General features: G+C 45.3%; 1 protein-coding gene across 2 annotated transcripts in view; it reads left to right on the forward strand.

The window, feature by feature from the left end:
* TPR (translocated promoter region, nuclear basket protein) overlaps nucleotides 1–23,887 on the forward strand; it is a 100,706-nt gene that overhangs the window by 3,765 nt on the left and 73,054 nt on the right. For both annotated transcript variants that reach the window (XM_056523635.1, XM_056523636.1), the window contains exons 3-14: nucleotides 1,196–1,269; nucleotides 4,714–4,810; nucleotides 6,099–6,202; nucleotides 7,736–7,900; nucleotides 8,024–8,116; nucleotides 10,812–10,892; nucleotides 13,179–13,266; nucleotides 14,494–14,634; nucleotides 14,971–15,062; nucleotides 16,920–17,117; nucleotides 17,261–17,368; nucleotides 18,489–18,718. In XM_056523635.1, coding sequence (XP_056379610.1) covers nucleotides 1,196–1,269; nucleotides 4,714–4,810; nucleotides 6,099–6,202; nucleotides 7,736–7,900; nucleotides 8,024–8,116; nucleotides 10,812–10,892; nucleotides 13,179–13,266; nucleotides 14,494–14,634; nucleotides 14,971–15,062; nucleotides 16,920–17,117; nucleotides 17,261–17,368; nucleotides 18,489–18,718 — 1,471 coding nt within the window. The remainder of the gene's footprint in view (nucleotides 1–1,195; nucleotides 1,270–4,713; nucleotides 4,811–6,098; nucleotides 6,203–7,735; nucleotides 7,901–8,023; nucleotides 8,117–10,811; nucleotides 10,893–13,178; nucleotides 13,267–14,493; nucleotides 14,635–14,970; nucleotides 15,063–16,919; nucleotides 17,118–17,260; nucleotides 17,369–18,488; nucleotides 18,719–23,887) is intronic.

The following is a 23,887-nucleotide window of genomic DNA, read 5'->3' on the forward strand; positions in this document are numbered from 1 at the left end:
TAAAATTAATTAAATAAATACATTGAATTAACCCCTTCCCTAATAAAAATTTTAATTCCCCCCCCCCCCTCTTCTAAAAGTTTAAATAAAAATTTATTTTTTAATATAAAAAAAAGCCCTTCCTCTAAAAACACCTTTTACCCATTAGAGATAAAAATTTAAAAAAAGCCCCTGTCAAATTACATTGAAAAAAAGTACTATATGTATAATATGTATAACCTGCATGAAAGCCCAACATGGGGGTTGCTGCCTTAAAAGTTACTTCATTTTCTTTTAGATTCCATGTAAGATTGAGTCAATTAAATGGGTACTCTGGAGGAAAGTAGACTTTTTGTCAGCAGTTGATTTAAAGCCATTTATAATTTTCCGCCCATCAGAGTACCCCTTTAATTTTATGGCTCACAACTATAGGGGTATTGATGCAGACAAATAAGGGTGGTCTTCTGTGATGATAGATCGGCTCGTATAAAGGGCCCATATACAGTTTTGTGTGTGATCATTCTCTTGCTTGGTCTGCTATGGTTAGTATGCCCGCATCAGGGAAGCTACCAGACTGTCTAGGATGTACATTAAAGGGGTATTCCAGTCAAAAACATCTTATCCCTTATCCAAAGGATAGAGGATAAGATGTCTGATCGCGGGAGTCCCGCCGCTGGGACCCCCGGGATCTCCCTGCAGCACCCGCAACCTCCGGGTTTCTGGGACTGGAGATGTGACATAACTCCATGCCCCTCCATTCATGTTTATGGGATGGGGAGACATGGCCGTTACACCTTCCCCCCCCCCCCCCATAGACATGAATGAAGGGGGTGTGGCGGGATGTCACAAGGGGGTTTCAGACACTGGAGACGCAGTCCCGCATAGTATGTGGGTGCTGCAGGGAGATCCCGGGGGGTCCCAGCGGTGGGGCCTGCCCGCTATCAGACATCTTATCCTCTATCCTTTTGATAGGGGATAAGATGCTTTTGCCCGGAATACGCCTCTTATTTCAACAGAAGGCAAATGAAGAATCCTACTTTGAGACCTTTAGTATAATAAAAGATTTATTCACAAACTAAAGTCCACATGAAATGTTAAAAAGCACAAAATGATTGTATTTAACAGAATAAAGCTTTGATCATTTATTGTATTTTGTCAATCGTGATCACTGTTTATGTAGACGATCTATTCACACAAGTGTTTTGCATTGTTTAAGGTCAGGAACAAAAAGAACTAAATGAAAAAGTTAAAGATCTGGAGACATCGAATGTTCGCCTTGTGGCCTTACAGGTAAAGGGATTTTATTATTGAAATACAGAACTGGCTGATGTTGATCTAAAGCGAATGCCTGATTGTCAGGTTATACTGCTGCTTGTTTAATACAGTAACTTTTTTACTAGGAGTGTTTAGGGCTGGATGGTATACCAGTTCATACCGAATACCGACATTTTTGTGCTCCACGATATGAATTTTAACCCATACTGCAATACCGTTTGGGCCCCTCGGGAATGAATGAATTAGCTCAGCGCTGCGCTGTCCCCACATCTGTGAACTAATCATGTGATGCCCGCAAGCGCTGTTCTGCCCCCCAATTATCAGCCTAGCGCTGTCCCCATCCTCCGGTTTGTTGCGGCTGCCCGCGCTGACACTCTATACCAGTGGTCTTCAACCTGCGGACCTCCAGATGTTGCAAATCTACAACTCTCAGCATGCATGCTGGGAGTTGTAGTTTTGCAACATCTGGAGGTCGGCAGGTTGAAGACCACTGCTGTGTGGTATCCCTATGCCTGGGCTGCAAAAAATAAACACAAACTTTATCTTACCTCCCGTTGGTCCTCATTTGCTTCCTAGGGAATGGAACTTCGGACAGCCGTCAGCCTATCACCGGCCGCAGCGATGTTCCGCCTCGGCCGCTGATAGGCTGAGACCACTGTTATGTAAGAAGCCGCCCAGAGCTCCTTAAATGACAGTGGGCTCAGCCCATCAGCGGCCGAGGCGGAACATTGCTACGGCCGGTGATAGGCTGACGGCTGTCCGACGTTCCTATCCCCAGCGTAAGGCTGACGTCGAACATGCCGTTAGTTTATTTTGTTTACCTTTTGTCAGCGCCAGCGGCCGCAACAAGCAGCACGAGGAGGGCAGCGGGTGACATGTGAGTATAGCGGGTGACATGTGAGTATTTACCCCCATGGGGGCAGCGCTAGGCTGATAAATAATTTTGGGGGGGGAGGAAATACCGTTATATACCGTGGAACCGCCGAAAGTTACAAAAATACTGTGATGCACATATTTGGTCATACCGCCCAGCCCTAGGAGCGATTATCATTAAGGCTAAAGGCCCCAAACACTGTAGTAAGAAGTTGGCCAATCTCTGATTTCAGCATCAGCTCTATGGTGTATGGAGGCCGCTGGATTGCGTCTGTCTGATCCTTTTGGTTTTCTGTGAGATAAGATGCCACAGAGGTGTCTAGCAGCGACTTGTCTTACCTCATTGACAATACACAAAAATGTAGCCATGTCAAAGCTTCATGTGTATGGGGTGAACAGGACACGGGAGACAGGGATGTTCATTTGACTGACAGCTATTGAAGGTGTATGGGCAACTTATCTACGCTGCCTTCATTAAGAGATCATAAAATGCTTCCGATACACTGGCTACACTTTAGTTTTGCCATTTACAATCCTTGGTGGGAGAACTCTTGGAATCCAACACAAGTTTCCAACATGGCTGCAGTATAATGTGATGTTTCACAACGTCAGAGTCAGAAGACTGCACAAATTGTAAGCCTCTGATTCTATAAATTGCGCATTCACACAAACATGAGTAGTTTTTTTTTTTTTTTTTTTTTATTTATAAAAATTTTCAAAACAATAAAAACAACAAGACTGGTGGTACCACAAGCTCCCAAGTATGCAGGAGGGCAGCACAGCTACGCCAGAAGAGAAATGCTGTACCGACAATATGAATCAGTACAGTAGCAATTGCAAGAAATACTGCCAAAGGTCAACAAATAGGGCCAAATGTAGTACCCCTGGAGGTCAACAGCCCAATAAACACAATCACTCACATACCACACATACCCCAGGAAACTACCCACCACAACAGATCCAAGCAGGACCAGAATCAAGCCAGGGAACCCAACCTCTCTAGGGGATCAGTAGACACCTCCAACAGCAACCAGGGCATCAAATACATTATCAAATTTTTAGGGCACTTCCTACCTAAACATAACGTATGGTACAACAGGACATACCTATTAACCATATTGATCCACCTCGTGAAGGGAGGGGCCGTAGTATCCTTCCATGCCATAAAAATCCCTTTACAAGCACAAAACGGGAGAAATCTCAAGAGAAGACACCTATGCGAACCGGCCACCAAACCATTAATCAGACCAGGAGATGAGTTGCTTAACCTCTTCACAACACACGACTTACATGTACATCATTTGTGTGCTCTGAAACTATGAAGTGAGCTCAGGAGCAGAGCTCTCTGTAGCCAGTGAGTGTCCACTGATACCAGCAGCCTTCACTCATTAACATCAACCATCAATAGTGGCATTTAATGGCCGTCATAGCGGGATGGTCCCGGCGCCTATTCACATTCGGGAACCGCGGCTAATAGCGCGCTGCCGCGATCGTTCGGCCACGCACTATTAACCCTTCCGATGCGACGCTCAAAGCTGAGCGCCGTATCGAAAGTGAAAGTAAATGCTTCCCGGCTGATCGGGGTCATCACTATAAAATCGCGATGCCCGATCAGCTACCCGGAGAGAAGGTCCTGGCTCGGATTGCTCCATGCCTGAGTTACAGGCTGGAGCAATCAACCGCCGATTACACAGCTTGTTGCCATGCAATGGCAAGGCAACAATCTGTGTATGCAATCAGCCATTGCAAGCTCATAGGTCCCTATAGGAGCTATGAACTTGCAAAAAAAAAAGTGTAAAAAAAATAAATAAAAGTTAACCCTTTCAGGTATTCCCTTCTGAATTAAGTTTAAATCACCCGGCTTTTCCTAGTAACAAATTAAGTGTAAATAAACATATGTGCTATCGTCACGTGCGGAAATGTCCGAATTATAAAAATATATCTTTAATTAAACAGCACTGTCAATGGCATGCACGCAAAAAAATTCCAAAGTCCAAAATAGTGTATTTTTGGTCACTTTTTATATCATGAAAAAATGAATAAAAAGTGATCAACAAGTCCGATCAATACAAAAAGGGTACCACTAAAAACTTCAGATCACGGCGCAAAAAATGAGCCCTCATACCGACCCATACGTGGTAAAATAAAAAAAGTTATAGGGGTCAGAAGATGACAATTTTAAACGTATACATTTTCCTGTATGTGGTTATAAAATCAAACCTATATAAGTAGGGTATCATTTTAATCGTAGGGACCTACAGAATAAAGAGAAGGTGTCATTTTTACCGAAAAATGTACTGCGTAGAAACAGAAGCCCCCCAAAAATTACAAAATGGCGGGTTTTTATTCCAATTTTGTCTCACAATAAATTTTTTTCCCATTTCACTGTAGATTTTTGGGTAAAATGACTAATGTCACTGCAAAGTAGAATTGGTGGCGCAAAAAATATATATTTTTTTATGTATGTATGTGACAAAAACATTTTGCACCCCAACTGTTACAATTGTTTTGGACCTTAGCAGCTGGTTCACCTTGTATTGTTGTGATGTTTTAGTTTATTGTATTCTCTTATGACATTCTTTTCAGAGTCAGTTAACAAGGACCAAAGAGTCAGTAGAGGCTGAAAAGAGAGATCTAGTCCGCACCAATGAGCGCCGAGCCCACGAGCTGGAACATCTTAATGGTGAGGATTCCCAGTCAAGTATATCTACATCAGTGGTCTCAAACTGTGGCCCTCCAGATGTTGCAAAACTTCAACTCCCAGCATGCCCGGACAGCCAACGGCTGTCCGGGCATGCTGGGAGTTGAAGTTTTGCAGCATCTGGAGGGCCATAGTTTGATACCACTAATCTACATTGTCTGCACTTCTTCTGCAACTCCACACCACATGATGAATATCTGGGCACAATGGTCAGATTATACATGTTCGTGAAAGGGAGTTTGAAAGTGACTGTGAATTGCTGCCATGATGTACTTACAGGGATCCCTCAATTTACAATAGTTTCTACATACATTGGTCTTTTCTGGACCATTGTAACTTGTAACCAGACTCAACATACAATACTACGGTAGTCCAGATCTGTACAACGTGTCAATGGCTGGAAGAACCGACCAATCAGAATGGGCATTCACTGGTAAAACCCCTGTATTACTGAAGTGCATGCACTGACTGGTGTCTGGTACAGGGAGGTATTACATGTTCTGTTCTACTCTTTACCTGTGCCAGGGTTAGCTGCTCCAGGTAAGGGTGGGCTCCATTTTACTTTTTTAGGACACAATGAAGCCGCACCACAGTACTGCAGCCCCTTTATTCTCAGTGTCTGTGTGGGTCCCCCACCCCTGATTATATATCTAATCAATATTCCATAACTTTATAAACTCTAAAAATCTTTTGAATGGTGGAATTGTATTTGTGTTTTTATGCCAAAGAAAAGTATAACGTAGCAGAGTCCTTGGTATCCTCTCTGTTCAGCATTAGTGATGAGCGGCAGGGGCCATATTCAAATTTTTCAATATTTCCCTAGTTTATTGACGATTATTCGTCCTATGTTCACTTTTTTTTTTTTTATGCTAAAATTCGCATAAAATTTGCATGTGAAAAAAAGCAAAAACGAATATTCGTCATTACGAATATATAGCACTATATTCTAAATATTTGAATATTTATATTACGAATATTACAAATGTTTGTGCTCAACACTATTCAGCATAACTTTAGCACAGTGTTTCTCAACCAGGTGCCTCCAGCTGTTGCAAAAACTACAACTTCCAGCATGCTGGGGCACCCTGGTTGGGAAACTTTGCTGCAGCAGCACCGCTTACTTGTCTCTTCTGATAAGACTTTAAGAAAATCTATAGAGTATCTGCTCTGCTTGATATTTTCATATTTTTAGTAAAACTATTTTAAGATTACTTGAGAAAATATTTTCTCACTAGATTGTTTGCCTTTTTCTCTTGTTTATTGTTATCAGATGACATAAAACGTCTTAATGAAAAACTGAAAGAATCCAGTGCTGCCAAGATGGAGCTACAGCTAAAGCTGGACGAGATACAGTCCTCAGAGGTGTCCATCAAAGTAAGTCATGTGCTGGATTACTTCTACCTTACAGGGGTATATACTGAGATGATATGACAGATATTGTTTAAAGGGAACCAATCGGCAGATTTTAGCATATACAGTGGTCCCTCAACATAAGATTAGAGATGAGCGAATTTACAGTAAATTCGATTCGTCACGAACTTCTCGGCTCGAAGTCTCCTAGGACTGTGTCCACCTTTTCCAGCCCACGGGAGCACCTGAAAGCTGAACTAATTTATGCAGGAGAAGTCATCAACTGCCGAGCCGAGAAGTTCGTGACGAATCTTGAAGCAGACAGGCTACCTGTCATCAGCTGACTAGTGAGTCAGGTCTCGGCCGCATTGCAAGCTGGGAAAAATCAGAGACAGAAGTCATTTTGTATGCTGGTAAAAATAAATAGTGAGGTGAAAATCACAGAAGAATTGTGAGAAAACTGTCACACACAGGTACAGACATTATATTATGAACTACACTAACTGTACAGCCCCTGTAGCATAGTCAAATAAAAAAAAAATCCTGGAATACCCCTTTAAGGACATTACATCAAAGTTGGATCAGCCTGTAGTGTGGTTTTCCACTGTGATTTTGAGTGTGACTCCATATTTAGATCTCCATGGGTTAATAAATTTGATTTCCATTGATCATTTTTGTTGTCAGCGCATTCAACTATGTAAAGACGAAAGTAGTGATCAACCAATATAGTTTTTTTTAGGGCCGATACCGATAATCGGTGGAGGTTAGGGCCGATAGCCGATAACTTACACCGATATTCCGGTATAAGTTACCGGCTATTCATCCCCCCGCGACACCGCTGCAGATCATTGATTTAAAGCGGGCGCTTTAAATCCATGCACTGCAGTGGCTTTTGCGGTGCCATAGACCGCCGCCGCCACCCGCTTCTCTCCCCCTGCCTGTCCGGGGGTCCTGAGACCTATCACCGCGACCGCACTGCGACCCATCCCCGGTTTTATAATTATCTGTTCCCGGGGTCCACTCCACATCTGGCTTCGGTGGCGTCCTCTTGAACTGTCACTGTGCGCACTGATGGTGACGTCACGTCACTCGTCATTGCGCACAGCGTAACGCAGGACGTAGCAGGAGCAAGAAGTAGCGTGGGCTCCGGAAACAGGTAATTATAAAACCGGGGATGGGGGAGGCAATGGGGGCGGTACGGTGGGGGTGCGACGCGGTGTGGTTCGGGGGGGGGGGGGGCGGTCGCGGTGCGATGGGGGTTTGCGGAGGGCGGGGCATTATCGGCTTATCGGCAAGGTAATTGCCAATACCGATAATGCCCAAAATCGTGATTATCGGCCGATAATATCGGCCATACCGATAATCAGTCGATCCCTAGACGAAAGTATTTCATACAATTAGTTCATTCATTCAGATCTAGGATGTGTTATCTTAGTGTTCCCTTCATTTTGTTGAGCAGTGTACATTTCCAGCAATAATTAGAGGAATAGTGCCAAGCAAATAAAAAAATATATAATAAAAATAATTATTGCTTAATTTTATCTCCTCTGTTACCAGTATCGGGAAAAGCGTTTGGAACAAGAAAAAGAACTTTTGCAAACCCAGAACAACTGGCTGAACAATGAATTGCGATCAAAGACAGATGAACTGTTGTCTGTGCAGAGGCAGAAAGGAAACGAAATCTTGGAGCTTAAAGGATCCCTGGAAAACAAAACGGACGAGGTGAGCGTCATTGTATTCGCTCCAGAGCAGTTTACTGTAATGGATTTCAGTCAGTCCATGCGCTTTATTTAGCTTTCCCAAAAGTTGTTATAAGCTGCTGATGTTGTGTTTCCATCTTGCAAGGTGATTCGGCTAGAGGAGCAGGTTAAAAGTCTGAAGGCAAGTAATGAAAATCTACAAAAACATGCAGAAGATCTAATGAATAAACTAAAAGAGGTGAGTAGATATTGGTCAGAATAATTGTGCCAATTTTCAGTTCTAAAGCTGTGTTCACACCCCAGTATGTTCACACGGAAAAAGTCTGTGCAGACCGCTGGCGCCAGCAGGATATGCCAGCGCTAGGACTGCACAGGAATACGCGGTCTCCATTCTTCCTGCAGACACCAGAAACATCTGCCGTTGAAATTCTGCCGTGTGCACAGTGCAGCAGAATCCCATTAACTACAATGAAACTCTGCTGCTGCAGAATTCCAGTGTGGATTCTGCACGGACATGCTGGCATGTGAACATAGTCTAAGAGTACTTTAAGAATAAAATGTGTGTAAATGTATAGTATTTTATAAATATATAAAATTATATTAAAATTGTTTTATACTTTTTTTTTCTCGCTCGCTCTTCATTGGGGGACACCTTACTGATGGGTATATCCTCTTGCCACTAGGAGGCGCTGACACTAGGAAAAAGTCGGCTCCTCCCTTGCAGGATATACCCGCCCACCTGCAGAGTGAGATAATCAGTTTTAGCTTAGTGTCATTAGGAGGCAGACACAGGTCTGGGAGCTGCCCAGACCTGGTCTTTTTTTTAAATTATTTTTTAGTAAGGGCTTTTGATGTCCAAGTGACACGTCACAACAAATTCACAGGCACGACCACACTTCTACTACTACCGCCAAGTAGGGGCAGATGCCTGGCGAAAGCCGATGTCAATCTTTACAAAGATACAACCATAAATGAGACCGATATATGGAGGGTGGATTAATTAAGCCACTTACTTATAGGTTACCACCAGGCAACCCAAAAAAAAAACTTTTCTTCCCATATACCCAATTCTTTTGTGTATAACAGTGCAATCTTTGTTTGAAATCCACACATTAAACTTATTTAAAATTGACAAATGCCATATTGTCCTGTTTGTAAAGAAGGTCTTGACCATCCAGTCTAATAAGGTGCACCAATCTGTCAATACAATGTGCCTGCAGGAACACCTGTATTCTTGGAAATATAGGACAAAGGCACCTGATTTAAAACCAATAACCGGCCCCCCTCGGCATGTTTCACTACCAAAGTAGCTTTATCAAGAGGCAAACGGGCACCCGTTTTGACAGATTGTATTGACAGATTGGTGCACCTTATTAGACTGGATGGTCAAGACCTTCTTTACAAACAGGGCAATATGGCATTCGTCAATTTTAAATAAGTTTAATGTGCGGATTTCAAAAAAATAAAGATTGCACTTTTATACACAAGAATTGAATATATGGGAAGAATTTTTTTAAATTTTTTTGGGTTACCTTATGGTAACCTATAAGTGGCTTAATCTTGACAAATACCTACACGGTGTATGTGGGTTCATACATTTCTGCTTTTTTTCATGTATACACTAAATAAATGAATCCTGCAAAGCACCGAATGGGATGTTGGAGTACCTTCTTTTTTATGTCTATCTGACATGTCAAGGTTTTTTTTATTATTCAACCGTTTTTTATTAGAAAGACACCAAATAGACATACACAGTTGAAATTAGCAAACAGTAGGTGTCAACTGCTTACAACAGAACAAAAACAATAAACATGAATGACAGTCAACATAATCGGAACATATAAATGAACAGTCGCCTGGTGTGATCAATGGTTATTCAGCTCGAGACCGAAAATGAAGCCAATTAAACACTGCAGTCAGTCTAAAAAAAAGACTCAACGTGAACTAAAAAGGTGGGGGTAAAAATCAGAAAAGGGGGGGGGAGGTAAGACACAATAGGGGGTCAGAGCAGGAAGAAGGGGGGGGGGGAAGGGGGAGGGAGGAGTCAAAGGCGTAGTTTCATAAGGAGAGCGGACAATACGGAGAGGGAGATTAGCACCAACCTGAGCTTCCCTGTTTGAAACCCCGGCAAGTCCGTCATCCACCACCGGAAACAGAAAAGGCAACTGTGATCGTCTACTGAGGTCACTAGTCAGTCAAAAAGGGGGTAAGAGGGTAACCAGTCTGTCAAGGGTTTTTTTGGTTTTTTTTTATACCAGCTTTAATACTGAATTACAGAAGTTTTGCGGTAACTTAGAATATGTAGAAATCAGATAACATCCCTAATAGATCACAACACAATTTGTTTGTTTTACCCCAAATGTATTAAAGTACCTGTCATGATCTTGTTAAATTTTATAGTCCTCCCAGTTTATGGCCCCCGTCAGGATAAACTTCCCCCTGCTTTTATTTTGTATTTGTTAGTTTTCTACCTTGATATTGCTCTGTATTTTCTGCTCAGTCAGATCCATAGACTGGGAAGTGGTGTCCCCCAGCAGGTGTGACATCATCTGAAGCCATACAGGGGAGAACTTCCTCCCTCACTCTGCTACACACAGCCCACAGCAGTTCAGTGTGAGATGCACTATGATTGGCTAAGGCTGCACACACCCCTCAGAACTCCAGGCTGCATTTCCTGATTCTTCCAGGCCAGCAGGAGTCCAAAGTCTGTGCAAGAGATGGGGGGAAATGTGCTCTGGACAAGTAGGGAGACACCTAGTGGCAGCTTTTTTAAACACAAATAAAACAGAAAACCTCATTTTTATTTTTTTATTTTTTTTTAAACAAACTACATTAGAAAGTTTTTTTATTTTTTTTATTTACCATAAGGAGTTCAATAGCAAAAATTTGTTTTAATGAGAGTACCCATTTAAACAATATTTTGGCTTTCACAGGCAAAAGAACAGCAAACAAGTGTGGAAGAAAAGTTTCATAATGAACTCAAAGCAAATATTAAACTTTGCAACCTCTACAAGGTAAGGCCAGACAACACAATGGTCTGTCTGAAATATTACTTAGGAATAGTTATTGTGCATCCATTACATGTGGACCAACCCCTTTTCCATGTGTATGGTAAAGCAGTGGTCTCCAAACTGTGGACCCCCAAATGTTGCAAAACTACAACTCCCAGCATGCCCGGACAGCCAATGGCTGTCCGGGCATGCTGGGAGTTGTAGTTTCGCAACATCTGACACACATGCGATCGTTTTAACTTATAATGGACTCTTGCAGCATCGACTTAAAGGGGTATTCCAGGAAAAAACTTTTTTTATATATATCAACTGGCTCCAGAAAGTTAAACAGATTTGTAAATTACTTCTATTAAAAAATCTTAATCCTTTCAGTACTTATGAGCTTGTTAAGGTTGTTCTTTTCTGTCTACCGTATATACTCGAGTATAAGCCGAGTTTTTCAGCACGATTTTTCGTGCTGAAAACACCCCCCTCGGCTTATACTCGAGTGAACTCCCCCACCCGCTGTGGTCTTCAACCTGCGGACTTCCAGAGGTTTCAAAACTACATCTCCCAGCAAGCCGGGCAGCCATCGGCTGTCCAGGCTTGCTGGGAGTTGTAGTTTTGAAACCTCCGGAGGTCCGCAGGTTGAAGACCACTGCGGCCTTCAACATCATCCAGCCCCCTCTCACCCCCTTTAGTTCTGAATACTCACCTCCGCTCGGCGCTGGTCCGGTCCTGCAGGACTGTCCGGAGAGGAGGTGGTCCGGTGAGGAGGTGGTCCGGGCTTCTATCTTCACCGGGGAGGCCTCTTCTAAGCGCTTCGGGCCCGGCCTCAGAATAGTCACGTTGCCGTGACAACGACGCAGAGGTGCGTTCATTGCCAACGTACTTCTGCGTCATTGTCAAGGCAACGCCTCTATTCCGGGCCGGAAGCGCGGAGAAGAGGCGCCCCCGGTGAAGATAGCAGCCCGGACCACCTCCTCACCGGACCACCTCCTCACCGGACAGCCCTGCAGGACCGGACCAGCGCCGAGCGGAGGTGAGTACTCAGAACTAAAGGGGGTGAGAGGGGGGCTGGATGATGTTGAAGGCTGCAGTGGTCTTCAACCTGCGGACCTCCGGAGGTTTCAAAACTACAACTCCCAGCAAGCCCGGACAGCCGATGGCTGCCCGGGCTTGCTGGGAGTTGTAGTTTTGAAACCTCTGGAGGTCCGCAGGTTGAAGACCACTGAGGGCGAATGATGAGAAGAGGATGATGAAGGGGGGGGGTGTGGGATGATTACAAGGGGATGATGAAGGGGGGATGTGTGGGATGATAAGGGGATGATGAAGGGGGGATGTGTGGGATGATAAGGGGATGATGAAGGGGGGATGTGCGGGATGATAAGGGGATGATGAAGGGGGGATGTGCGGGATGATAAGGGGATGATGAAGGGGGGATGTGTGGGATGATGACGAGGGGATGATGAAGGGGGGATGTGTGGGATGATGACAAGGGGATGATGATGAGGATGTTAATGACGGGTCTGGATGATGACAGGGGGGGATGAGGTATTTCCCACCCTAGGCTTATACAATTCATCACTTAGCGATTGGAGTTCAGATGGGTAGGGTTCTGACAGCTCTGACTCATAATGATCACAAGAATGGGGGTCCCTGTGTTACCAAAGTAGAAGTTGAGCAAATGTTATGCCGCTCCATTTGCTCTTTGTATCTGCCAGTGTTAGCTGAGTGCTGTACTCGGTCAGCCTATAGGGAGTGAGTAGGATGGCAGCTTGTATGCTTTACTTTTGTACTCTTGATTGATGAGGGGGGGTCCTAGCAGCCCAGACCATCACTGATCAGATACTTATCTTCTACCCTGTCGATAATCCGAAAAGAGAACAAGTCCGCTAGCTTTTTGTATCAGACATGGTCCACACATATATGACAGATTTCCCGACAATACAAATGAAACAATATGATGTTCTTTTATCGCTTGCAAATTCAGGTTAAAGGGTACTTTGGTGGAAAAACAATTTTAAAATCAACTGGGGCTAGAAAGTTAAACAGATTTGTAAATTTACTTCTATTAAAAAAAATCTTAATCCTTCCAGTACTTATCAGCTGCTTTATATTAGAGGAAGTGAAATTGTTTCCAGTCTGACCACAGTGCTCACTGCCACCACCTCTGTCCATGTCAGGAAATGTCCAGAGCAGGAGAGGTTTGCTATGGGGATTTGAAATTGTAATCTCAGGATAACCTCTTAAACCAGTTTAACAAAGATTCATTGCAATTTTTTTCTCCCCCACCCCCCCTCCTACCAGAGCGCATCCGAGGATTCTGAGGCAAAGTGTGTAGAGCTGACCGGGGCAGTTGAGGAACTGCATAAACTCCTTAAAGAAGCCGGTGATAGTAAGTTGGCATTTATATTGATCTTCCTACTCCTCTAAATCCAAATTTGTTTTGTTAAATGGGCGCTGTCAGATAAAGTTTCTATATGTTTTATATCTTGGCTTAACCTTTCTAATATACTTCATAAGAAAATGTTGTTTCATGTTTATAGAAATCATGGTTTTGTCCAAGCTGAAGCACAGGCAATGAGGGTGGGCTAGTACTCCTCTGTGCTCTCTCCTGTCTGATAGGACTCCTCTGGGCTCTCTCCCGTCTGATAGCACTCCTCTGTGCTCTCCCCCATCTGATAGCACTCCTGTGTTCTCTCCCATCTGATAGCACTCCTCTGTGCTCTCTCCTGTATGATAGCACTCCTCTGTGCTCTCTCCTGTATGATAGCACTCCTCTGTGCTCTCTCCTGTCTGAAAGCACTCCTCTGTGCTCTCTCCTGTCTGAAAGCACTCCTCTGTGCTCTCTCCTGTCTGAAAGCACTCCTCTGTGCTCTCTCCTGTCTGAAAGCACTCCTCTGTGCTCTCTCCTGTCTGAAAGCACTCCTCTGTGCTCTCTCCTGTCTGAAAGCACTCCTCTGTGCTCTCTCCTGTCTGATAGCTCTCCTCTGTGCTCTCTCCTGTCTGATAGCTCTCCTCTGTGCTCTCTCCTGTCTGATAGCTCTCCTCTGTGCTCTCTCCTGTCTGATAGCTCTCCTCTGTGCTCTCTCCTGTCTGATAGCTCTCCTCTGTGCTCTCTCCTGTCTGATAGCTCTCCTCTGTGCTCTCTCCTGTCTGATAGCTCTCCTCTGTGCTCTCTCCTGTCTGATAGCTCTCCTCTGTGCTCTCTCCTGTCTGATAGCACTCCTCTGTGTTCTCTCTCTCTCTCTCTCTCTCTCATACTTGGGAGAAACTTATCCATTATACACTGGATAGGGGATAATTGTCTGATTGCGTGGGTCTGACCTCTGTTGACACCCCCCCCCCCCCCCCTGTGATCTTCCACATGGAGCCCTGTGGTCTCGCCTCTGTACGCCGCTTCTGCCCGTTGAGCGATCTGTTACAGCGGCCCCATTCTGATACAATCTCAGTGATGGAGATTAGGATCTCTACTTGTCTGATTTGTTTATTCTCATAGGGTATAAATCTTCACCGGAGCTTTCTCGGGCAGAGCAGTATGCACATGTAGGGGCTTGGAAATAAGTGTACGGCCAGATTAAGATAATTATTTTTATTTATTTTTTATCTTTCTCCCCCCTAGATAATGCATCTCTCCAGGATCAACTGGGAGAAATGGAAGCTGCAAAAAGTCAAGCTGAGAAAGACCTTGGGGAAAGAATCAGTAAACTGGAAAGAGAACTAGAAAATGCAAATGATTTGCTTTCTTCCACCAAGCGGAAAGGTAATGTGGACGGACGAACAGCTAAGTGAGGGGTTTATTTAGTTACATGCTGCCCATACAGGACTGAGAAGAGGCTGCACACACTAACAGTAAGAGTAACAGTTGTGTCCAACCCACAAAAGATCCTTGAAACATAAGATATCAGCCCACAAATTTTTTTATATTAGTAAATTTATTTAAATGAAAAGTATCTATAGGGGCACTAGAGTTTTCTTGCTTTTGAAGAAAAGCTAATTTTGCCTTTTTGTAAAAAAAAAAAAGCTGGCTTCGGAGTTTCGACTTTTATTTCTTGCTTAAATTCAACCGAATATCCTTTTTTGTTACGTTGCTTTCCAGGTGTTATGTTGAGTGAAGAAGAATTGACTGCAATGTCCCCGACAGCTGCTGCTGTGGCAAAAGTTGTGAAACCTGGGATGAAATTGACAGAGGTAACGTGTGATCCCCTTGTTGTTCTGATTAATTCCATGCAGGATGCTTGCAAAGTGTAATGTGTTTTTCTATAGTGGATATATAGAGAGATAGATTGAGATTATATTTATATATAATTTTTTTTTATTTTTTTTTATAAATATATATAATAATAATCATTTTCAAATTTACAAATGTTAAATACATATTTATTTATTTTGGTCTTCATTTCTATGGGGTTCATTTGACTTGTCTTATCTGTAGCTGGCAAGTGATACTATGTAATTACATTTGGACTGCTTCCTTCATAAAATAAAAGCACCTCCTTGAATGAGAGGAATAGTTAGGTCTTTCATTGCTCAGTGGTCTTCAAATCTCTTCTCCCTTTCCAAGAACTAGAGATAAAAGGGACTATCCAGCACCATTTATTTATTCTTTTATTTTATTTTTTTGTAAAGTTTTTTTGGAGCAAAGTTGTAATACCACACCCAACCTGAGCACAGGCGTGGCACTATTTTTAGGAAGAAATTAAAGGGATACTCGGCTGGAATTATTTTTTTTTTATCTTTAAATCAACTGGTGCCAGGAAGATAAACAGATTTGTAAATTACTTCTATTAAAAAATCTTAATGCTTCCAGCACTTATCAGCTGCTATATACCCCAGAGAAAGTTATTTTTATTTTATTTCCTTTGTCTGACCACGGTGCTCTCTGCTGACACCTCTGTCCATGTCAGGAACTGTCCAGAGCAGAGGAAAATCCCCATAGCAAACCTCTCCCTCAGAAAGGAAAATCAAAAAGAAAATAACTTCCTGTGGAGCATACAGCAGCTGATAAGTACTGGAAGGGTAAAGATTTTTAAATAGAAGTAATTTACAAATCTGTTTATCTTTCTGGCACCAGTTGATTTAAAGATAAAAAAAAAATATTCCAGCCGAGTATCCCTTTAATTTCTTCCTAAAAATAGCGCCACGCCTGTGCTCAGGTTGGGTGTGGTATTACAACTTTGCTCCATTCACTTCCTTGTAACTGAGCTGCAGAACCACACCCAACCTGAGGACAGGTGTATTGCAAGAAGCCATTCCTTTATGGTGCAATATCCTTCCATTTTTGTTAAAGGGGTACTTCACCCCTAGACATCTTATCCCCCATCCTAAGGATAGGGGATAAGATGTCAGATCGCCGGGGTCCCGCTGCTGGGGACCCCCAGGATCTTGGCTGCGGCACCCCGCTATCATTACTGCACAGAGCAGACTCGCTCCATGCGTAATGACGGGCGATACAGGGGCCGGAGCACCGTTACGTCACTGCTCCGCCCCCTTGTGACATAACTGCCCGCCCCTCAATAAGTCTATGGGATGTGGCGTGGCGGCCATCACGCCCCCTCCCATAGACTTGCATAAAGGGGGTGGGCCGTGACGTCACGAGGGGTGGAGCCGTGACGTCACGATGCTCCGGCGCCTGTATTGCCCGTCATTACACATGGAGCGAGAATGCTCTGTGCAGTAATGATAGCGGGGTGCCGCAGCCGAGATCCCGGGGGTCCCCAGCAGCGGGAACCCAGGCGATCTGACATCTTATCCCCTATCCTTAGGATAGGGGATAAGATGTCTAGGAGCGGAGTACCCCTTTAATGGTGTAGGGCACTGGTCTTCAACCTGCAGACCTCCAGATGTTGCAAAACTAGCCGTCCGGGCATGCTGGGAGTTGTAGTTTTGCAACATCTGGAGGTCTGCAGGTTGAAGACCACTGGTGTAGGGGGATCCCAAAGACTGCACCCCCACCAATCAACTTGTTACCTATCGTGTGTATAGGGAATAACTATTGGAAATGGGAATATATCCTTTTAAGTGGTGTAATTTTGTTTTCTTCTCCAGCTCTATAATGCATACATGGAAACTCAAGATCAGCTAATGATAGAAAAGCAGGAAAATAAGAGAATCACAAAGTACTTGGATGACATAGTAAAAGAGGTGGAGGCCAAAGCCCCCATTCTGAAACGTCAGCGAGAGGAGTATGAGCGTATGCAGAAAACCGTGGCAAGTCTGTCTGCAAAACTTGAGCAAGCTATGAAGGTAATTTTATTTATAGATATATAGATATATAGATATAGATATATAGATATAGATATAATATATAATTATTTTTTTAAATGGAGCAACTTAGCATTTTGCTAAAAAAAAAAAATAAAAAAATAAAATAAAAAATTTTCCCTTAGGAAATTCACCATCTGCAAAATGAAACGGATAAGGCCAATAAACTTTCCTCTGTGCTTGAAAATGAAAACCAGAGACTGGAGCTCCAAGTGAAAGATCTTTCCCAACAGGCGAGTAAAGGCAAAAGTCAGTCAATGGAGACTTTCCTCAGACCTGTTTGTTCAAGATGCAAAACTCCATCCCTCTAGGCCAGTGTTTACCAACCAGGGTGTCTCCAGCTGTTACAAAACTACAACTCCCAGCATGGGGCAGGGGCCACACAACTGTGCAGAATACTACTACTTGAGTGTAGCTCTGCTGCTGTTTCCCTTCATGACTGGGTTTACCAGACACTTCTATTCAGGGGGCGATGAAATGGCATCATTCTTAGGAGTCGTAGGGGGTCCAAGAGGTCAGCCTTCTCTGCTAAACACCAGTCATAAAGTGGTGGTGTAGTCTGGCAACATCCCAACACTGTATTATGTGTACCCCTTTAAGAGACCTGTCCTCTTTTTTTCTAAGGTCTGGCAGTTTCCTTCTATTTAAAGGGGTACTCCGCCCCTAGACATCTTATCCCCTATCCAAAGGACCTCCGCAATCTCTGCTGCAGCACCCTAGACATCCGGTGCACATAACGAACTTCGCTCCGTGCCGGGTGACTGGAGGGGGGAAGGCTTGTGACGTCTCTGCCACGCCCCCTCAACGCAAGTCTATTGAAGGGGGCGTGATTGGCGTCATGCCCCCTCGTGTAGACTTAAGTTGAGGGGGCATGGCCGTAATGCAACGAGTCTCCGGCGCTGCACCTGGCGCACTTAAGCAATGTTTCCCCAACCAGGGTGCCTCCAGCTGTTGCAAAACTACAACTCCTAGCATGCCCGGACAGCCTTCGGCTATCCGGGCATGCTGGGAGTTGTAGTTTTGCAACAGCTGGAGGCACCCTGGTTGGGGAAAAACCGCTCTGAACGAACTGCTGGGTGCAGCAGGGGATAAGATGTCTAGGGGCGGAGTACCCCTTTTACTCTATACATTGGTTGTCCCTGCCTAATCAACCCTTGTCCATATATACGCATGGTGCATGTAGTTAATATAAGGGACCCTGGTGTTATACTAGAACAACGAGCTGCTATATTTCTTTACTTAAATTGAGATTAATATCTCTTCCTATATACTAGTTTGGTGTTAGTCCAATATTTTAGCATGTGATTTTGGTCTTCCAAGTCTGACCTCCTTTCCTTCTTTTTTCCATCATAGATTAAAGTGTTGTTAATGGAACTGGAAGAGGCCAGAGGAAACCATGTCCAAAGAGACGACGACGACGTCAGCTCCGCTAATATCAGCAGCTCTTCTGAAGTAATAACACAGCACTTGGTTACCTTCAGAAACATCGATGAACTCCAGGAGCAGAACCAGAAACTTCTGGTCGCATTGCGAGAGCTCGGAGAATCCAAAGAGAGAGAAGAGCAAGAAGCGTCTGCTGCACAGTAAGTTATCGAAAGTTGGCCCGATAAGCACAAACTGTGATTTCATGTTTCATTCGCAAGTGTATTTATTGGGTTGTATGTGATCAGTATATATTCAGCGGGTGCAGGCAGCGGGTCTCCGGTCCCAGGCTTACTCCTTCCCTTTGCAGCCAGGCACAGTGTCCTGGTCGCGTTCTTTCTGGGCTGACCAGAGACCTACAGCCGCAGGCAGCGGGTCTCCGTTCCCACGTGGCCGACTGCCCCAAGGTCTGCATGCTGCCCCCCCATTCTTCTCCTAGTCTGAGGCTGGCTCCGGGGGCAGTGTTTTTCTTCTAGCACGCCCTCCCTTCCCGGCGAGCTGCGCTGTTGTGGCCATCAATTGTATTGGATTTTGCATTACTCCTTCTTGCAACCAAGCGCTATTACAGTCTTGGCCTGTCACGTCTGTTTTTATCAGTTTAATATCTGCAGGGCCCCTTTTCTAGCGACAGAATTGGGGGCCCGCTTTATTCCTTCAGTCACCCTGTACAGTGACCTGCCTTAGACTATTTACATTGTCAGTTGAGGTATGCCTCTGGCGTAACTATTTTCTGCAGGTTCTCACTCTGTCAGGAAACATATGCGCACCGACGTGGCGGGTTACTGACAGGGATTTTTCGATCCCTTGGAAACTGTTGGGGATATATTCAGTGTCTACTGACACGGCATGTCATGCCCATGGCCGAATTCCAGTCCCTCCCTACTGAGGCAAGACACTGGTCAGGTGCCCTTGCAAGAGTTTTTTTTTTTTTTTCGCATTCCTGGCAGACGCTAAGGACTGTCAGTCACCTATCATGGGGGTGTTCTGGCATATCATACAACATGATTCCCTCCTCCACAGGCTACTGCATCCGCGGCTAGGGCTCTGGATCCCCCCCATCTAGTGCAAGTTCTCCATTGAAGTGTCCCTGCGTGGGCATGGATTGATCCTGATGTCAATATGCCGAACAGTAGTATCGCCTGTCACTCATCTCTCAGCTGCCGCGTCTGCAGCTGGCACTCAGGTACCCCACTGGGGAGGCAAGGGGGGTACCAGTAATCCAGACAGTGGTCTGCATAGTTTCCTCCACTGCCTGCCACTCATCCCACAGCTGATGTATCTGCAGCTGGAGTTCGGTACCTCACTACTGTGCACGGTGTCCAAAGGAGTGACCCGTTGTCTATGTACCCATACCAGTAAGCCAGACAGTGGTCTGCGTGGTCTTATCAGCTACCTATCACTCAGCTGATGTATCTGAGGCTGGAGTTCCAGTCCCCCACTGCTGTGGAGGTGTACGAAGAAGTGTCCCAGTGTCCTATGGACTCTAGACGGGGTACATGGATGCATTCCGTGGCTCCTCGGCCTCTCCCTATCTCCCAAGATGGCGGGGATACTATCTAGGGCTCCTTGGCCTCCCCCTCCCTCCCACATGTGGCAGTGGGGGCACAGTGATCGCCCATCTGGCTGTCCGCTTTTCTCCAACGCCTGGAAGTGTACTTGTTCAGCCAGACTGTTTTCTGCATGGTCTCAATCGCTGTTGGTCTCCCATATCTGGGCTGCTGCGGGCTTTTTCAGGTTTCCCGTACCTCTCTGCTGGTGTAAGGACTCTGGATGAGGGTTCCTGCAGGTACTCGGGACTGATGACAGTCAGCAAGACCTTCGTCTGCTGGGTCTCTTACACCGCCAGGTCGCTCGTTAGTTCGATCGTACTCCAATACCCCACTTTCTGTAGGGGGGGGGGCGGGGTTCTATGGAGTGAGCCTGAGCATTCAGGAGTCTTATACCAGTCAGCCTGACGGTTGTCTGCATGGTCTACTACTGGTCCACTACCGTACACTTTCCACACCGTGGACGGTAGTTCAGGTTACCCACTGCTACGGTGTAGTTACGAGTGAGTTTCCCTATGTTGCTCCATGGGCGCTATACAATACACCACATACTGGTTCGTGGAGTTCCCTCCTTAACCAGGTTCCTCCCTACATGCCTGCCACTCTCTAGGCTGAAGGCTGGTAACCCACTTTCTGTGTGTGATTCTGTCTACTGCACCTGGTGTGGCCATGGTCCCTATGCCAGATAACCAGACTCTGCATGGTTTTCTACTCCGTCAGGTCACCTTCCCCATTCTTGCCGCTCCTGCGGTTACAGTCCAGTGACTCATTTTCCAGGTGAAGTTCCAGAGAGAGTCTCTGTGGTTTAATTGTATCTTATACTTGCCGGTCAGACTGTGTCTGCATGTTTCCTGCTCCACATACATCCTTCATCCCTTGTGTCTGCGACAGGAGTCCTGGTGTGTGGCACCATTTGGAGCTGGGGTGTGGGCATTTCTTGCAGGTTTCATTGACTTTCACAGAAAGAGCAGCGCTCCCTGTTCCCCTTTCTAAGGGGCAATGTTGGTCTGCTAGGGGCATGGTTGTGACACCATGCTGCCCTGGACTTCTGAATGTCTGTGATTTCTTTTGCTTCTGCAGTCTTGGTTCCCCTCTACTATCGTGCGATAACCATGTCTGTACATACGTCCTTACGTATGCTAGGCCACTCTGCACGTGTAGAGCCCACTTTCCCTTTTTTCTGTGGGCTGTGCTTCGGGCCTTCCTGTGATCTGGTTTCCACAGGGTTAGGCAGTCGAACTCCTCTGCTCTGGCATGAGGCATGATGGGGAGACAGTCAGTTCCGGTCCAGGGTTACACCACGTTGAGGTGTTCCCCCTAAACGCATTGGGTGTCTGTGTGCTTCTTACTTCCATTCGTAGTCAGGACTCCTATTAGCTCCTCCATTCCTTGATATGATGATTGCAGGATTCCTGGGGACTACGTCCACCTATTACTTTGCCCCGTTACCTTCAGGTGGCATTTCACTGCTCCTATAGTGCCTGGTGCACCTTAATCCCACTTCCACAGAGGGTACGGGGATCAGGGAGCTTGGCATGGTCTGGGCCTGGGTTTCATAGTGACCACCCCTTGTTTTCCCCTCCTCTATATAGGTGGGGTACCTGGCTTGGCCCTTGTTTTTTGCTGAGAGCAATCAGCTGAGCACCATTGCAGCCTGGCTCTCTTCCTGTTTCTTGGTTATCTACTGCTGCTGAAACAGACTTGGCACTCTCCTCTGTTGAAGTTTATGCGTTCTTGTATGGCTTGGCGACAACAGTCTAGCACAGTCTGTTTGGGTCCTGCCATTGCTCTCCTCCTCCCTCGGTGCAATCTCCCTGGAAGGGTTTGTTCCTCCTTCCTTGTTGGTGTCGGTTGCGGTACACTGACACGGCAGTCTTCTGTAGTTATCTTCCCTTTTGTTTCCCTCTTTGTTCCCGTCCTGACAGAATATTGCTTCGGTCCACTCAGACCGCTGGGGTTCATGTCTGGTTAGTCTCCTTGTCTTGGACACTATCCTAATATGCTGTGACGTGTCTTTTCTAGGTCGGTTCTTTGGGCCTTAGTGATGGTTGTGGTATCTGGCAGGTTAGCTCTCCTGCCCCGAATTCTCCACGGTCCCGTTTGTGGGGCGGTCTTTCTGTACCGCACTTCTTCCTGTCTAGATGCAGAAGTTTGTCACCCGAAGCGTTTCGCCGACGTTGGGTTAACTACTCTATAGGTGTACGTCTTCCAAGTGACTCGGGAACCTCAGTTTCCCATGTCGGCTGCTCCATTGTGTTGGTGTGCTTCTCTTTGGCCGTTTATTTTTAAGTGTAAATCATCCAGGTGACCCGGGTACCTCCAGTTCCCATGTCGGACACTCTGGTGTTCCCGGGATGCCCCTTTTTGGCCTGATTCCTTCGGTCTCCTCCTTCGTGGGTCAATGTACTCCCGGGGCGGTGAGCGTTCCGGTCATTCGGATTACTCTACTCAAGTTTTTTGCCTCCCAGGTGCTTGCGGCGGGCCACTGGGATGTAGGTTTTTGGTCTGCAGCTGTTCTGGTCATGGATTTTCTGCACCAGGCCTATCCACAGTCAGTCTCCATCCTTCTTTCTTTTTTCCAGTGTTTTCTGTTCTCCACCTTCCGTACTCTCCTTCTGCTCAGGCGTACGCTGCTCTCCCTGGCGTTTTTCCCACCATGTTATCTTAACTTGGTAGACTCAGGATGGGGTTCTCTTGTTTGTGCCCTTTTCCATTTTTGTTTCCCAGCAGGGTTAGCCCTCTGTCTGGTTCTGTGGTCCTTGGAGTTCATTCCTACCAACTTCTGGAATGGTTTCGGCCCTTCTGGCTTCCTAGTCGACCTTTTCTGGTCTCTCTTCTTATGGACCGTGGCTTTGGAGTCTCTACATAGAACGGTCTTTTCCTTGGCATCCTAGTCCTTCTCCGTGGATGGAGGATCTTTCGGGAGCTCAGTTTGTGGGCATCGGGCCTTGGTTATCTCTGGCCGAGGTTCTCATCAGCAGGTCTTATGGTTGAGTCGGTTTGGTCTCTGGACTGATTCCCCTTTTGCTGTTGGTTGTTTTTCCCTCCCTAGGGAGCTGCTTTGGTACATCCCATAAGTATAGGTGTCCCCCAATGAAGAGCGACCGAGAAATGGACTTTTTTATTTTTTTTTATTTTTTACTCACTGTAAAATCTCTCTCATAGCCTTCATTGGAGGACACTGCACCCACCCATTTCTTCATTCTTTTGTCCGAATTTTCTTTTCCTTTTTTTTTTTTTTTTTTAAATCCGGGATTCCTTTCTAGGGTCCTTCGGACAGTATTTCTTTGGTGGCTTCTTCTACTGCTTGGTGACAAAATGGATTCCCTCACTTTCAGTGGGCGGGTATATCCTGCCAAGGAGGAGCCAACTTTTTTTCCTAGTGGCAAGCGCATATACCCATCAGTAAGGTGTCCCCAATGAAGGCTACGAAAGACTTTTTACGGTGAGTACAAAAAAATCTCCTTATTTCAGTCTCTAGAAGTCAGTTTTTCCCAAACAGGATTCCTCCAGCTGTTGCAAAACTACAACTCCCAGCATGCTAGGAATTGTAATTTTGCAACAGCTGGAGGCACCCTGGTTGGGAAACAATGCTATAAGTCATGCAGAATTGCTGTAGGCTACAAAGAGCTCAAATGGTGAATATTCGGATCGGTGCCCTATGTAAGCTTACACTTTGAATTCACCAGACTCTGACTAGGGCAAAGATTTATTGAACCTGATGTGTCTGATATATTTGCTGATCGCTCCATTTACCCAAAAGCACCAGCTCCATTGGGGGAC

This window comes from Hyla sarda, chromosome 6 (genome assembly GCF_029499605.1).
Source record: "Hyla sarda isolate aHylSar1 chromosome 6, aHylSar1.hap1, whole genome shotgun sequence".
NCBI lineage: Eukaryota > Metazoa > Chordata > Amphibia > Anura > Hylidae > Hyla > Hyla sarda.